This window comes from Pristis pectinata, chromosome 3 (assembly GCF_009764475.1).
Source record: "Pristis pectinata isolate sPriPec2 chromosome 3, sPriPec2.1.pri, whole genome shotgun sequence".
Taxonomy (NCBI): Eukaryota; Metazoa; Chordata; class Chondrichthyes; order Rhinopristiformes; family Pristidae; genus Pristis; species Pristis pectinata.
Window position 1 is genome coordinate 23,032,453 of NC_067407.1, and position 16,725 is coordinate 23,049,177.

Below are 16,725 nucleotides of genomic sequence, written 5' to 3' on the forward strand. Positions count from 1 at the left end.
TAGAATAAAGCTGGTCATTTTGTTTAAAAACTCCCCTGCTTTACTTAGAACCTACATGGCGTACCTGTTGAATCTATACCTTACATAGAAGGATATAAATGCCTGGAAAGGTTTTACAGAGGGCTAAAGAAGAAAGGAAAATTAAAAAGGGAGGCATGGGTAAAGTACATTAAGTTGTCATTCATATTGCAAGACCCTGGCATGAACAGAAAAACAAAGGATTCACATTAGGGCGAAAGACTGAATATAAGCATTATCAAAAATATTAACCATATCTACAGCAATGACAGTGGATACTTATTATTATTACTTGGTACTGGAATATCTGGAATGCAGATTCATAAGATGCATGTTCTTCCATCAAAGAGAAAGGCTGTTACCAGTGGAGGTCCATTGAGCTCAGTGCTTAAACCCTTGCTTTTTGCAATATATATTAATGATTGAGACCCAAATGTAACAGGCATAATTAAAAAGTTTGCAGATAATATAAAAGTTGGCCCTGTGGTTGATATTGCTTTAGACTTTAGGAAGATATAGATGGTTGGTTCAGCTGACCAGAAAAATGGTAATAGAAATTAATCTAGAGAAGACTGAGGAAATGCACTTGGGGAGGTGCGAAAAGGCAATGCAATATATAATAATTGAGAAAATATTGACTGGTGGGGAGGTACAAGGGGACCTTGTTCATCAATTCTTGAACACAAGACAGGACAGAGCTACCCAGCTAGTGGGAAATTATCTGATTAAAACTCACGGTCAATGCTTGTCTTTATAAGACAAGGTATAGAATACAAGAGCAGGGAGATTACGTTAGAACTGCATGTATTTAGGGTATAGCTTGAGTGCAGTTCTGGTCATCACATTGTACAAAATATGTGACAAATTACTAAGCGATTACGGCAAAACCACTTACACGTTAAGTGCATAAGTAGAGTGAGGTAGGAGTCACATGGGACCATCTCCTGTCACAACCTCACATGGTCAAGAGCTACACAGCTAGCAGCATCTGGGAGACATTATTATCTATGACAAAGTAATAAAAAAACAATTTGAGCTAGTGCTTCACTTACCTCAAATTCCTTTGTAAGCGCAGGGTCAAATTGGTGGTGCATCGAAAGGAGCTCATTGGAGATAAGCTGGAGGTTGCTCAACGAGCTGTCTGCCAACATAACCAGCACTTCATAAGCGGCAAGACGACTATTGACTGTACTGCACCTAGAAGAAAAAAAAGATGGGCTGCATCATCACTTAAATTTCAGGCAAAATCTAGCCTGACAGATGGAATAACATTTCAGAAACAAATTATAATAAAGTACCTGATTATAACCAGGGTTTAAAACAACTGGTCTTACATACTTTGGATGGAAATCCTGTTGACTAATTGAGCAGCTCCCAGCTGGACTGCTGCTGGTCAAGATAATTTTTGAAGCACGGAACAGGAAGTCTTCCATCAATTGTTTGATTAATGATGGTCCTGAACAAAATAAATCAATTTGGTAAAATCAATGGCATTTTACAATAAGCAAAGTAATTACTCAATTAGGAATGAAATTCAAGTTTATTAAGGGCATATAAATAGTAAATTGTAATAAGAAGTCAGGGACCATAGAAGTAATCACCCATGGTGGAGAGAAGGCAGAGCTAAAATGCTTAATGAGAACTTTTTGTCTTTGCCAAATAGGATACTCCCATAGTCATAGCAAAGGGGGAGATAGAAGAGATAATGGGTGCATGGCAAATTGATAAGGAAGAGTTTCTACAAAGGCTGGCTATGCTTACTATACACAATTCTTCTACCCCAGGTGGGACAATCCTAGATTACCAGAAGTGGGTATGGAAAATGAAGGAAGGCTGGACTTAACCTTGTAGCCTCTATATCTAGGGAAGGTTACGTTTGGCAGATGTTTGGAAAATTGGAAAAAGTATTAAACAGCAAGGCAATGGAAGTAGACTTCAAGGGAGATTAGATAGATTGGTAGAATTGAAAGATGCAAGTCTGATGAAAGTTAACACAGATGCACAGGGTGATACATTCTGACATGAATGAGGAAACAAAATATGGTCAAAATCAGACATTTTTAAAATCGGTGCAGGGACAGTTAGAGATGGGTGTGAATGTGCATCAGTCTTTGAAGATGGCAATGCAAGAAAGCTGTTAATGTGAATCTTTGGAATTCTCCACCCAGAGCACTTTGGATGTTCAAGGATGAAATCAGTAGATTTTGGAGGATCAGATGGTAATGTGATTGAGATAGAAAATTAGTAATGGCCTGCTTCTTTGTCCATCTTAACTTAGAGTCCACCAGTAACAAAGGGTAGCTCACAGTGTTGCTATCATAGGCAACTTCTAACAGTCTTACAAAAAGGAATTTGGAGGTTCTAACAACAAAGATGTACTTTGAGATATAAAGACAGATCTCAATGGCAAATTCTTTCTCTAAATGAACACAGAACAATTATGAAAATTATTACTTACCCGTTATAAATGGCAACCCAAAACTTTCCTCAAGGTACACATTTGTAAATGAATTCTAACAGAGTTGTATGTTACATCATAAAATTGGTAAATTGCAATAGATTATTTTATCAGGAATACAACTGTAAATCCTTAATTTGGAAATATAATCACACAAATAACTAGTGCATTACATTACCATCTACTGGCAAAGAAACCATACAACACAAATAGTTCGGCTCAAAAATGTGAAGCAAACCATATGAGTGGATATTTCCATACACTAGAGGAGCCCTGAGGGTAATTAAGCAAGTTTAATTTCATCAAAGTAACAAATATTTATTGGCCCTTCTACAAAATTCCATACAATTCAAGGAATAAGGAAGCAGCATCTTATTAAAACCCATAGTATCAATTATCATAGTTCATTGGGCACCAATAGCAGAGAATGATTACTATCCTTGGTTAACCACAGTATACAAGCTTTTTTTGAAATATTCCCATTAAGTTGTTTATTTTTCAATTCAGAAAAATACTGCGAATCCCACTCTACAAACATATATCATATTCGTCCACTTTCATCTTCATGCATAAATACCATTCCTCATCCCCAGATGGTCTCATTTAGAACACTTCAGTACAAATAACCTAAGTTACTGTGAAACTAGGGGTAGGAGCAATATGTATACTGCTGCATGTCGGGGGGTGGGCTGAAGGGAAAGGGATATTTCCTTCAACAGGACATACAGACAGTATCAGTACTGCTAGTTTGCTTATTATATCAAAATGGGTTCAATAGTAAAAGATCCCAAGAGTTGTTCCAAAGATGAACTGAAATTACCAAGCAATTCCTTTTCTGGCCCACTCAGTGACAGTAGAGTTTTGATAAGGCGCAGATGTCCCGCAAGCAGAACATTATCTGACTCGCTCGTCTCTGATTCAGCCGTCCACGTAGGCTCAAAGTTGTCAAGCCAGTTAACTTCATCTTCCAACATCGCAGCAGGGCTAATACGAAGCTGTTCCATTTCTGAAGCTTGAAAAAAATGTTCAAAATTAGTGATCGTTGCTGACAAATAGAAATATGCCTCATTTTGAGGTCAAGTACCACAACTGGGTAAAACATTACTTTCTAAACGCATCCCAAATTCATCCCTGGCACGAGGAACAAGGAACCTCTCCCTTTCTAATCCATACAAGGCTAAAGCTTAATGTTTAGGGATTTTAAGCCCAGTTCAAAATTGCTGTGAAACCAGGGTAACATTATTTTGTGAGAACTTGCAAACCTCAATCAGGGAAGTTACAGAAGAAAGGGAAAGAGGAAATAGACAAAATTGGTCTTCTGTAATAGTAGTTAAAAAATATTTTATAGCAATTAAAAGTAGCACAGTGAAGCTTACACCACATCAAAACCTATTCTTTATCAGATTAAATCATTTATAACATAGATACAAGAACTATCAAACTGTTCCAGTTCGCAGCACTACATTACTAACGTAGTACTTAATCAAACAACAATCAAGTTCTGCAAATATGCAATTCTAAGGATTCCCATATTTATTTTTGCTTTAATTTTAGCTCAATCAAGTATTGCTTGATGAAACTTCCAAACTGGTTTAATGCAAAAATGAAAAACAAAAAGGTTCAAGGGTAAAGATGCTGGACTAAGGAGATAAAAATGAAATGCAGTGATTCAAGAAAGGTATTGGCCCAAGTAAACTGGCACAAACAACTAAACAGTGTTGGGGTTAGGGAATACAAAAAAAAGTTATATTTCTGCAAGGAAAATTGGATGCAAAAAAAAAGCAATATGCGTCATTAGGGAGATTGTAACCTGGTATATTTAAACAGGAAACAGATGTTCCATCATACAAAAGAACAGAATTTGGATCAGTGTCTCTAAAACAAAATCAGTTGATAGACAGCAAACACGTTATGATGTTGCTTAAAAAGGGATCGAAGAACAGATGTAAAGGAAGTTGCAAGAAATTTACGTATAACAGGAAATGAATGGAGTACTGTGTCCCAAATTCCAATGTTCTATACTAAACTGGACATTGAAACTATGCAAAGCACATAACAAAAGCCTCAAGACAAACAAAAAATAATCTATAGTTATGAACAGAGACCCTAGATACCAGGATTATATCCAATAGGCAGGAGAATACCGGGAGCTTTAATAAGGCTCAAGAAGTTATGAATGATTTTGGTGGGATGAATAAAAAGCAAATCTTTTTCTGAATGGGGAGTCAAGAACAAAAGTTTATCAATTTAAAATAATAACAAAGAATGAAGGGTGAGATAAATTGCCACATTTGATTTTTTTATTCCTTATACAGAGAAGTGTTAGATTATAGTATGTTTTATAACCAAGTCACAAAACATGCCATCTTTTAAGGGAATCACAGGAATATTTGAACCAGAAAAAAATTAAGGGCTATGGGATTCAGTAAAATGGAGTAACCTTTAAATTGGATTAGCAAACTGTCAGTACAGACAAGATAGTCTGAATCCGCCACCTTTGCACTGTGAACTTTTACGATTTACTACATGCAAAACATTTGTAGTGTCAAATTTTGTCATGATTCTCAATTTACCATACAAGTCCTTGATGTGCAAGAACTATGTGAAGAATTTAAATTTAATTCCACTTAGATCAGTCAAAAAGCAATTCACAACTCCATCATTTTTACATTTGGGACCAACTTCTGAAAGTGTAAATTAAGAACGTCTTATGCACAGACCAAATAACCAAAAACAACATATCAATTTACATCTTTTATATTGATCTGCAAAACTTACATGTTAAGTCATCCAATAACTGGCAACGCAAGCCAAAATATTCAGTACATTGGGATAACAGCCTGAAAAATAAATGGTTTGCAATTAGAATAAAATGAAATACTCTATTTTTAAGCAGAATATTTTGCAAGTAGGTATCATTCAAGGTATGGAGATAGGACTTGCATGATAGTGAGGAAAGAGGGAGATTGATGCAGACATAAAGGCCAAAAATATCTGCTTACAAAAACATTAACAAAGGAAAAGGTGACAATGTGAAATACCTTTTCAAAACAATTCCAGAAGAGTGTAATAACTATTTCCATTTAAGGAAAAAAGTTCACAGTTTTGCAATAATCAAAGAAAGAGGGGACATTGACCAGAGCATAAGGAAAAGTGAAGCTTGGAGGATGTGAACATAATTGCAATGCCTTTTGCTGAATAATGGGAAGCAGTAAAGATGCATAATATTTGAAAAAAAATTAAGGTTATTGAATTCTGGAAAACCTGAATTCCACAAAAGATAGAAATTGGGAAGCTAGCTAAAGAGCATTATAATAAGGATGGGTGGCCAAGGGTGAAGGTGGACAGTGTCCTGCAACTGTAAGACAACAAAGAATACATAGGATGAGGTTTTGCAAGGACCAAAATGACTGTTGAGTGCACATCTCAGAAACAGTGCACCACTTGGTTAATAAGTCAGTATGAAGAGCATATGGATTCTGCCAAGAATAAAACTAGATAGCTTCAGCTCTAGTGATGTTAGACTATAGGAAGATCCAAACATGTCAGACAGACAACAGAACAATAACGTAACAAACCTGAGTCCGTGATGAGGTTAACATCAGGCCTCATTCAAAAAGTTAATCCTCAAGCTTAAGTTAGTAGTGATAAAAGTGTAGCGAAGAACGCAGGCTACCTTCAGATTCTACACAATATTACATTTCCAACTAACATAACTAATAAATGCAGGAAAGACATTTGACATGGTGCAACATAGGCAAATGCACAAGTTATTAAATGCACAAGCTCATCTCCAAACTCCTAGATCTGAGACTCAACACCTCCCTTTGCAACTGGATTCTTGAATTCCTGACCAATAGACTGCAATCTGTAAGAATAGGCAGCAATACCTCTGCCACAATTATCCTCAACACTGGTGTCCCACGAGGATGCACCCTCAGCCCCCGACTCTTCTCACGACTGTGTGGCCAGATTCTGTGCTAACTTTTGTTCACAAGTTTGCAGATGACATCACTGTAGTGGGCCAAATCGCAAATAACAATGAGTCGGAGTACAGGAAGGAGATAGAGAGCCTAGTGATGTGGTGTCATGACAACAAACCTTTCCCCCAATGTCAGCAAAACAAAAGAGCTGATGATTGACTTCAGGAAGGGGGGCAGTGCACATGCACCTGTTTACAAAGGTGCTGAGGTCGAGAGGGTTGAAAGCTCCAAGGTCCTTGGAGTGATCATGAAAAACCTGTCCTGCTCCAACCACAGACGCCACAGCCAAGAAAGCGCACCAGTGCCTCTACTTCCTTAGAAAGTTAAAGACATTTGGCATGTCCCCTTTGGCCCTCACCAATTTTTATCGATGCACCATAGGAAGCATCACGGCTTGGTAAGACAACTACTCTGCCCGTGACTGTGAGGAACTGCAGGGAGTTGTGGACACAGCTCAGCACATCATGGAAACCAGCGTCCCCTCCATGGACTCAGTCTACACTTCTCACCGCTTTGGTAGGGCAGCCAACACAATCAAAGACCCCACCCAACCCAGACATTCTCTCTTCTCCCCCCTCCCATCATGCAAAAGATACAAAAGCCTGAAAGCACTTATCACCAGGCTCAAGGACGGCTTCTATCCCACTGTTACAAGACCACTGAATGGTTCCTAGTACAAAAAGATGGACTCTTGACCTCACAATCTACCTAGTTATGACCTTGCACCTGATTGCTGCACTGCACTTTCTCTGTAACTGTAACACTTTATTCCACATTCTGTTACAGCTTTCCCTTGTACTACCTCAATGCACTGTTGTAATGAAGTGATCTGTATGGATAGCATGCAAAACAAAGGCTTTCACTGTACCTCCATATGTGCGACAATAATAAACTAATTTACCAAGTTAAGAGCTTATGGTATTGGAGGAAATGTGTTAACGTGGATTGGGAACTAGTTATCACACAGAAAACAGTTGGGATAAATTATTGGTGAAACTAGTGGAGTATCCCAAGGATAGGTTCTTGATCCTCATTTATTTACTATTTATATTAATGGCCCAGAGGAGGGGGCAGAATATAAGGTATCCAAGTTTGTTGATTACACAAAGTAGGTGGAAGGATATGTTACAAAGAGGAGATTGTAACTCTGCAATGGGATATAGATAGATTGAGCGAGTGGTCAAAACTCACTAAATGGAGTTTGATGTGGTAAATTGTGAGGTTAGAGGAATCAGCACTTTGGTTAGAGGAACCGAAAGCCAGATTATTGTCCAAATGGAAAGAGACAGCAAATGAGTGAAGTAAAGAGGGATCTAGCTGTGCTTGTACATAAATCACAAGTCATCAGCAAGCAGTTACAGCAAATAATTAAGCTGCAAATTGCATAATGGCCTTCAATGCAAAAGGATTGAGGTTTAGAAAAAGGGATGCTTTGTTACAACTGTACAGGGTGTTTATGAGGCCACAGTTTTGATCCCTTTACCTAAAAGATATACCAGCATTGGAGGCAGTCCAAAGGAGATTCACCATGCTAATTCCTGAGATGAGAAGATGGTCCTATTAAGAGAGGCTAAATGGGTATTCTCTCAAGTTTAGAAGAATGCAGGGTAATCGTATTTAAATATATAGGATCTTAAGGGGGCATGACAGGGTTAGATGTTGGGATGTTTTCGCTAGTGGGCGAGTCCCGAATGAGGGGACAGTTTCAAGATAAATGGATGTAATTTTCCATCCCAGGGAGCTGTAGAGGTGAGATCAGTATTGAAAGTAGATAAATTTGTGTAAGGTCAGCATATTGAGGGCTACGGGGATATAGCACAGAGCAGTTGAAAGGCAGAACAGACTTGAGGGGCCAGGTGGCCTACCCTGCTATTTTCTTGTATTATATGCTGCAATTTTAGCTTGACTGTCTGAAAGAATCACTAAATGCAGATCCTTAATAGCAGTGATTTAAATTCAGTCAATTAAAATGTCAGCTCATTTTCAACACAATCGCACTAATAATACAGCATTCCTGAATAAATTGATTTGAAAAACAAAAAAACTGCAGATGTTGGAAATCTGTGCAAATTGAGTATATGCCCCAAATTATACTGGAAAGATGAAGTACTTGACCTAAAGAGGAAAGTCAACAACAGTAATTTCCATTTATTTAGTGCCTTTAATGTAGCTAAGCCATCAATTCCTCTTTTAGAATAGATGCCCTGTTAACATTTTTAAAATTTAGGGACAATTCTCATTGTTGCAACTCTTCTACATACTCTTTTATAGGTTTCATTATAAAAATACTTTAAAGCCGCTTTACTTGTCCTAAAAATTTCATCTATTTTATCATAATTTCATTTTACTTACTCAAAACCTACCTTTGGTTGACTCCACGCATGATGCTGGTTGGGGACCAGAGTGGAAGCTGTGTTGTGAGGATGACATGCAGAAGGAACTGATTAGGTTTCTGTATTTCTGGGTTTGCAGAGGTATCCGTTTGACTCAGTGTATACAACTGATCCCAGGCGACCCTTCTGATCTGTAAACATGAAAAATCTGACATCATCTTCAAATCAACAAGGTCAATCAATATGAATATGAAAAAAAAGTATAATATTTCAGGAAGGCAAAATAATGCACATTTTCCTACATCTGACTTTTCCATTCATAGGGTACCACTGACAAATGACCAAATTTGCACTGGGAATTGATATATCTCAAGCAACAAGGTCATTCTCTAATCCCAGATGTGTTGAATTCTTGATCTCATTTGTTCAATCAAGAAGTATCACAATAAGGTAACACTTGACAGATTACCCAGGGAATACAATGATAAAAATAGTATTTTTTTTAGATAATTGTTACTTTTCTTACCTCAGCACTGGGGGATCCAAGCAGAATATCTATGATAAAATCACTCACACAAGGAAGAATATAAAACGAACCTAAAACAAAAGAGTAAGCCATAGTTAATTTGATCATCCAATTCCCCAAATCTAAATATTCTCCATATCTAACAAGATTTCCTCACAGTTGATGGCACTGTCAAAATAGTCACCTTCAGTTTGGATTTACTCTCCATGTGCAAATTGTTCTTCCAAAAGTCAGTTACTTTTAAGATAAATTCTAGCTTCCTGATTAATTCCAATTTATTTTATCTCAGCTGCTCCATTTAAAAGAACTCAATTGTTCCCTATCTCATACAATATCCATTATCAAGCCCAGTTTAAAATTCTAGTTGATGCTGTGAAACCTAGTGAGATGTACACAAACAATACTGCTTTTTTTTTCTGTTTACACAATTAGTTTGAAAATAAAAAGCGAATATGTCAACATGAAACAGAAGTTCATTCTCATTTGCAAAAGTGAAACTTTACAAAAGGAGTACTTTAACAGATTATCTTTTTGTTGGATAGGTAATCCAAATTCTTTTTAAAACAGAATGTTTCTACAGATATATTCAAAGCAGAACCCATGTTCTTTGTTTTAAAAACAGGAATTAACCTTGATGTGGCTAAATAGAGTATGAAAAAAAAAATGTCACTTCGGTAGATCCAACTGTCATATGAAATGGACTGATCTGTGAAAGACATTACCTAGTTGCTGGCACCGCAGCTGTAAACATGTAACCAGAAGTGATAGGGCCTCTCGAGCAATAAGAGTATCTTTGGTGGAGACAGAATGCTGCTTCACACATATGCCTGCATGTAGCGTGGTCGATTCACCCTCACTTCCAGTACTGCAAGTGCTGCCTGTAGAAAATTAATATAGCTGTGTTATTTCACCCGAAGAAGTCACATACCTCATTCTTTTCTATGCACATTTTGAACAGAAGAGAAGTGGATTGTCACCACCCACCCTGATAGCCTCCAATGCAACTGAACCAGTAGTCACCGTCGAGAACGCAAGATCAGTCTTCCGGAGAGTGAACACGAGGAAAGCATCTGGCCCAGATGGTGTCCCTGGCCCAGCTGATCAGCTGGCGGGAGTATTTGCAGACATATTTAACCCCTCCCTGCTTTATTCTCAGGTTCCCACCTGTTTTAAGACCACTATCATCCCGGTACCAAAGAAAAGCAAGGTAACATGCCTTAATGACTACCGACCAGTGGCTCTGACATCCACCATCATGAAGTGCTTTGAGAGGCTGGTCATGGCCTACATCAACATCAGCCTCCCAGACAATCTCAACCCTCTGCAATTTACCTATCGCCGAAACAGGTCTACAGTGGACGCCATCTCCCTGGCCCTGCACTCAGCTCTGGAGCATCTGGACGGTAAAGACACCTACATTAGACTATTGTTTATTGACTAAAGCTCTGCCTTCAATACTATAATTCCAAGCAAACTCGTCAGCAAACTCTGAGACCTGGGACTCAACACCTCTGTAACTGGATCCTTGACTTTCTGACCAACAGACCACAATCAGTGAGGATTGGCAGCAATACCTCCAGCACGATTATTCTCAACACTGGTGCCCCACAAGGCTGCATCCTCAGCCCTCCCTATATTCTACTCCCTATATACTCATGACTGTGTGGCCAGATCCTGCTCTAACTCCATCTACAGTTTGCAGATGATACCACCGTTGTAGGCTATATCTCAAATAACAATGAGTCGGGGTACAGGAAGGAGATAGAGAGCTTAGTGGCATGGTGTCATGACAACAACCTTTCCCTCAGTGTCAACAAAAGAGCTGGTCATTGACTTCAGGAAAGGGGGTGGTGAACATGCACCTGTCTACATCAACGGTGCTCAGCTCAAGAGGGTTGAGAGCTTCAAGTTCCTAGGAGTGAACATCACCAATAGCCCGTCCAGGTCAAATCATGTAGATGCCACAGCCAAGAAAGCTCACCAGCTTTACTTCTGGCTCTACTTCCTCAGGAGGCTAAAGAAATTCAGTTTGTCCCCTTTGACACTCACCAACTTTTATCGATGCACCATAGAAAGCATCCTATCTGGATGCATCACAGCTTGGTATGGCAACTGCTCTGCCTAGGACTGCAAGAAACTGCAGAGAGTTGTGGACACAGCCCAGCGCGTCATGGACACCAGCCTCCCCTCCTTGGACTCCCCTCCTTCCCCTCTACCTCTCGCTGCTTTGGTGAAGAAGCCAGCATTATCAAAGACCCCACCCACCTAGGTCATTCTCTCTTCTCTCCTCTTCGATCAGGTAGAAGATACAGGACCTGGAGGGTACATACCACCAGGCTCAAGGACAGCTTCTATCCCACTGTAATAAGAATATTGAACAGTTCCCTTATACAATGAGATGGACTCGAACCTCATGATCTACCTTGTTGTGACCTTGCACCTTATTGTCTACCTGCACAGCACTTCCTCTGTAGCTGTGACAATTTACTCTGTACAGTTATTGTTTTTACCTGTACTACCTCAATGCACTCTCTACTAACTCAATGTAACTTGCACTGTGTAATGAATTGACCTGTATGATCAGTATGCAAGACAAGTTTTTCACTGTACCTCGGTACAAGTGACAATAATAAACCAATACATTAATCCAACTGTAATCTGGATACTATTTTGTTAACCCAAGAGCCCCTGCTTTTCTTATCCACTATGCCATGGAATCATCTTTTTCAGCCAGAGGGCATTTAACATGCAAAATTAATATGTCAAATTATAACAACTAAACCAGATTTACTTCATCTAAATGTAGCAAATCAATAATTATAAAGGTCACACTCAAACACAACTTATCATCAAAACCAGTCACTGTAAATTGCCCCTAGTGTTTCAATGAGTAGAGTCTACAGAGTAGTTGATGGGATTGTGAGAAGAAAATAAAATGGTATCGTTATTGGTTTATTATTGTCACATGTATAAAGATACACTGAAAAGTTTTTGTTTGCGTGCCATCCAGACAGATCATCTAGGTACATCGATGTCGTAAAAAGGAAAACGGAATGCAGAATATAGTGTTACAGTAACAGAGAAAGTGCAGTGCAGGAAGACAAACTGCATGGGCTATGGGAGATGAAGAGTTCACTTTTTAAGTGTATGAGAGGTCCATTCGAGTTTTTTATCCCGCTATTACAAGACTCTTGAATGGACCTCTTGTACATTAAAGATGTTCTCTTGACCTCAGAATCTATCTCATCATGGCCCTTGCACCTGATTGTCTACCTGCACTGCACTCTCTCTGTAAAGGTAGCACTATATTCTGCATGTTGTTATTGCTCTTCCTTTGTACCACCTAGAAGTATTGTGTTTTGATACAATCTGTATGGATGGCTTGCAAAACTAAGTTTTTCCACTGTATCTCAGTATATGTGACAATAATAAAACAATACCAATGATAACAGTGGGATAGAAGCTGTCCTTGAGCCTGGTGGCATCTTCTGCCCGATGGAAGGGGGAAAAAGAGAATGACTGGGGTGGGAGGGGTTGGGTTAGGATAGGATTAGTGTAGTAAAGATGCTTGATGGTCAGCATAGACTTGGCACATTGAAGGGTCTGTTTAGGTCTGTCTAAACATTGCAATTCATCAAATACCAAATTTGTACTTGTTTTGTCATACCAGAAAAGTGATCATCAGAGTGCATAAAGGTCCTACTTCGAAGGAAGAAACAAATTAAGGGGTATAACCACAAGAGCAACATTGGGAAGGCTCAAAGATTAAGTTACTTTCAGACCCATCAAGACCAAAAATACTACATTGGGAGACAACAGAAAAATACAGAAAATAAAGATTCAGAGAACTGTGAAATAACATCTTTTTGTTACTTCTGTCAGAATTTGCAAAGGTTATCACAGGTAGCAGATTTTTCATAAATCATCCACTAAGATAGATTTTCATAATATCCTGTTATCTAATTTGTCAATCTATTACTCTGGTAATCTTCAAACCAGAACAGGCAATAGCTGGGAAAGCTCAAAGAGCATGAGCTACACTCACCTGAACTGCTGAGTCTATTTCGAATACCAACAGAAAATAAACAATTGGTACTCTCTCGAATTGGCTGGCAGCTCCCCACCAGGTCAAGACGCCCAGCTGCTGCTGCCCATGTCAGTCTCATGAAGCAGGCCACTGTTGAGGTGAAATCATTCACATCCATTGTCTGCAAAAGAAGTTAAGTGTGGTCTGAGTAACAAAAAAATACACAAGTCACACCCTGACTGGATACTGGACCAAATGTTGGGCTGAGACCGGTCGTTTCGATGGAACTGCCAATGTTCAGCAGTTCCAAGACAATGGTTCTGTGTTTTTGTAGAACGAGCAAAGTTACAGGAGGAGCTCAGTGACAGACTGCTCTGTGATTTTAAGCCAGCTAGAGCTGTCAGAAGATTGGAATCCCCATTCAGCTGAATGAAGATTCCCAATCTGGAAATTAGAATGAAAACATCGAAGTAAAAAAATCTCTTCTTAGTTCTTGTGTAACTGGTGGTAAATACAATGATCTTATTTCCATTGTGTTGACGGACACACTTTAGTGAGTTTACAGCTGGTCCACAGAAAAGAAATAAAACTTTAAAGGAACACAGCTTGCTCATATCATTAACTTCCCATTAAACATGCTGCACTTTCAAAAGAGATGAATACTAATAAAATTAATACATAAATACTTGTGTTATAAATTGCGCACAGCTATAAATAAATGTTACTAATTTGACTTGCCTGTATTGCCACTCTGGCTGCAGGTATTATCTCCTCAATTCTTATTGACGACCGATCTGAAGTCACACTCATCTGTCTCATTGTTGATTTTTCTTGCCCACCACACATCGATAGCTGCCGACTGGTCTGACGACTAACATTGCGAAATGGACGCGAGGACAATGCTTCCATTCCATCTTTCAGGAAATCATCGTCTAATGTAGGCGGCATGGTCTGGCCAACTAGCAGAAACCTGAAGGAGGAATCAGTTAGTCTGGATAAATGGGTATGAAGTGTCCCAAAAGTTGCAAATGTTATCTGAAATAATCTGAGGCCTTCATTTTCAAAGATTATAGCAAAATCCATGTTGGACGTAAAAAGAGCTCAGGAAGTAAATTGATCTATACTATATCAACACAAAGCACATCAAAAACTAAATGTTCCAAGATGCTAGGAAGGTGTAACTTCATGTTGTTTGGCTGGTACCTCGTTTCAATCTATTACTGAAACAGGTTAAATAAATTGCACTTACCACATGCAACCATGCTGAGGAAGGTTTTGGGACTACCTTTCAAGTTAAAAATGACAATTCTCTGGGAAAATGTCCCGCTCCTCACCATCTTTGCCTATGGCTAAGTTAGACAGGCAGAGTTGAAGAAAGGTTTGTAATAATACATTCCAACAGTTCCAAGTATTTCAATTTCTTTCATTTGAAAGAGTTAAGGGGGAAGAAAAGTTCCAGCATCTTTTGAAAGGTTATTGACAAACTTATTTTTTAAGATTAAGATATCTTTATTAGTCACATATACATTGAAACACACAGTGAAATGTATCTTTTGTGTAGAGTGTTCTGGGGGCAGCCCGCAAGTGACGCCATGCTTCCAGTGCCAACATAGCATGCCCACTTCCTAACCCGTATGTCTTTGGAATGTGGGAGGAAACCGGAGCACCCAGAGGAAACCCACACAGACACAGGAAGAGTGTACAAACTCCTTACAGAGGCCAGAATTGAACCCGGGTCGCTGGCGCTGTAAAGCGTTACGCTAACCACTACACTACCATGCCTGCCCCCTTGTATCATTTGATCTACTGAGTATTTCCAGCATTTTGTTTTTGTTTTAAAATAAGCATCCAATTATTGAGGATGTAACCATTTTATAGAGAATTGAGCAAAGGGTGATAGCAAATCTGGAAATGACCAAAAATTTAAAGCTTGCCTCATGCCTAAGCACCATCACAATATCCTACAATTAATATTTTCCTGGCATATCCTGCATCTTGCCCATCCCTCCTTTATTTACACCAGTCTATTTTTTACTCCCTATGTTCCCATCAACTCCCCTCAGATTCTACCACTCATCTACACACTGGGGATAACTTACAGTAGCCAGTTAATGCATCAACCTGCACATCTTTGGGATGCGGGAGGAAACCAGAGCACCTAGGGGAAACCCACATGGTCACAGGGAGAACATGAAAATTCCAGAGACCAAAGTGGAGATCAGGATCAAACCCCATCGCTGGAGTTGTGAGGCAGAGACTCTACCAACTATGCCATTGTGCCACCTAGGAAAGCCATTCTGTTGCATCACCTGAATTTGGTCCCTCATCTCCTCAGATAACTCAGCTAAAATATGCAACTTTGCCATGCAGCAAGAGTTGGCCTTTTGAGCCATTTCTGTCATTTTCTTAAGTCATAGCTGATCTGCACTGTTTATTTGTATTTTTCCACATCCCTTAATAGCCAAATCTAAAAACATTATCTCAATCTGCTACATTATATTTGGTCCAAAATCCACACCCCCTTTGCAGGTTGAAAGCACACATTCCTCGCCAATAGAGAAAGTGTGGCTGAGAAGTCACATCCCACTATTCTGACATATCAGATTAGTACGCCAGGCCTTTATACCTTCAGACTACAAGAATTGCAGAACTTGAACATTTACTTACATGGCAAAGTTATGTAAAAAGATGAGAATTATTTTAAGTTATGATGCATAAAAAGATCAAGGGCAAGCAACTATTGAAGAATTGATTAACTGCCATATTCAGCTTACATTCCCTTTAAGTAGTGCATGATTTCCAATATCAATAGAGACATCTGGTTACTTGGCAGAATGATCTTCATTGGTTTAACGATTAGAATGATTTCAATAGTTTCAAAATTGTTGAGTTATAGCCTCATCTTAATTAAACAGTCACTGGACCTCAAGACATTTTTAATAAACTCATAATGAAGATGTGTTTGCTCCTCATAAGTATTTGTTTGGTCTTCTGAAAGTACTGGGTACAGCTGATAACATTGTTTGGCCACTTTGGGAATCAGACACATTTGAGTGGTATTGTGGTCACGTGTAGACCAGTATCCATCATATCTTTTTAATTTTTACCGTGTTTGTCTCAGTGATGGTCTAAGTGAGATGAGGCTATACATCAAAATGCTGAAACTAATGAAGACATTCTGATCTATTAATGAACAGCTTAGTGCCAATTAGCCAGATGTTTATAATTATGAAGACTTTAGGGGGTAGTAAACAAGAGAGAGTATTTTGAATGGTTGAAGCGTCAACAACCAGTGCACACAATTTTAAACCCATCACCAAAAGAATTAGAGGGGACATCACAAAGAAACTCTTTTTGAAATGTAATTAGTGGTCAGGATT

At 38.8% G+C, this 16,725-nt stretch overlaps 1 protein-coding gene across 3 annotated transcripts in view; it reads right to left on the bottom strand.

Moving 5' to 3' along the window:
- The window catches only part of usp24 (ubiquitin specific peptidase 24), a 169,807-nt gene that overhangs the window by 61,966 nt on the left and 91,116 nt on the right, over nucleotides 1-16,725 (bottom strand). For all 3 annotated transcript variants that reach the window (XM_052010648.1, XM_052010647.1, XM_052010646.1), the window contains exons 33-41: nucleotides 14,084-14,315; nucleotides 13,364-13,526; nucleotides 10,041-10,196; nucleotides 9,319-9,389; nucleotides 8,823-8,983; nucleotides 5,255-5,316; nucleotides 3,297-3,488; nucleotides 1,357-1,474; nucleotides 1,071-1,215 (exon numbers count right to left, since the gene is read on the bottom strand). In XM_052010648.1, coding sequence (XP_051866608.1) covers nucleotides 1,071-1,215; nucleotides 1,357-1,474; nucleotides 3,297-3,488; nucleotides 5,255-5,316; nucleotides 8,823-8,983; nucleotides 9,319-9,389; nucleotides 10,041-10,196; nucleotides 13,364-13,526; nucleotides 14,084-14,315 — 1,300 coding nt within the window. The remainder of the gene's footprint in view (nucleotides 1-1,070; nucleotides 1,216-1,356; nucleotides 1,475-3,296; nucleotides 3,489-5,254; nucleotides 5,317-8,822; nucleotides 8,984-9,318; nucleotides 9,390-10,040; nucleotides 10,197-13,363; nucleotides 13,527-14,083; nucleotides 14,316-16,725) is intronic.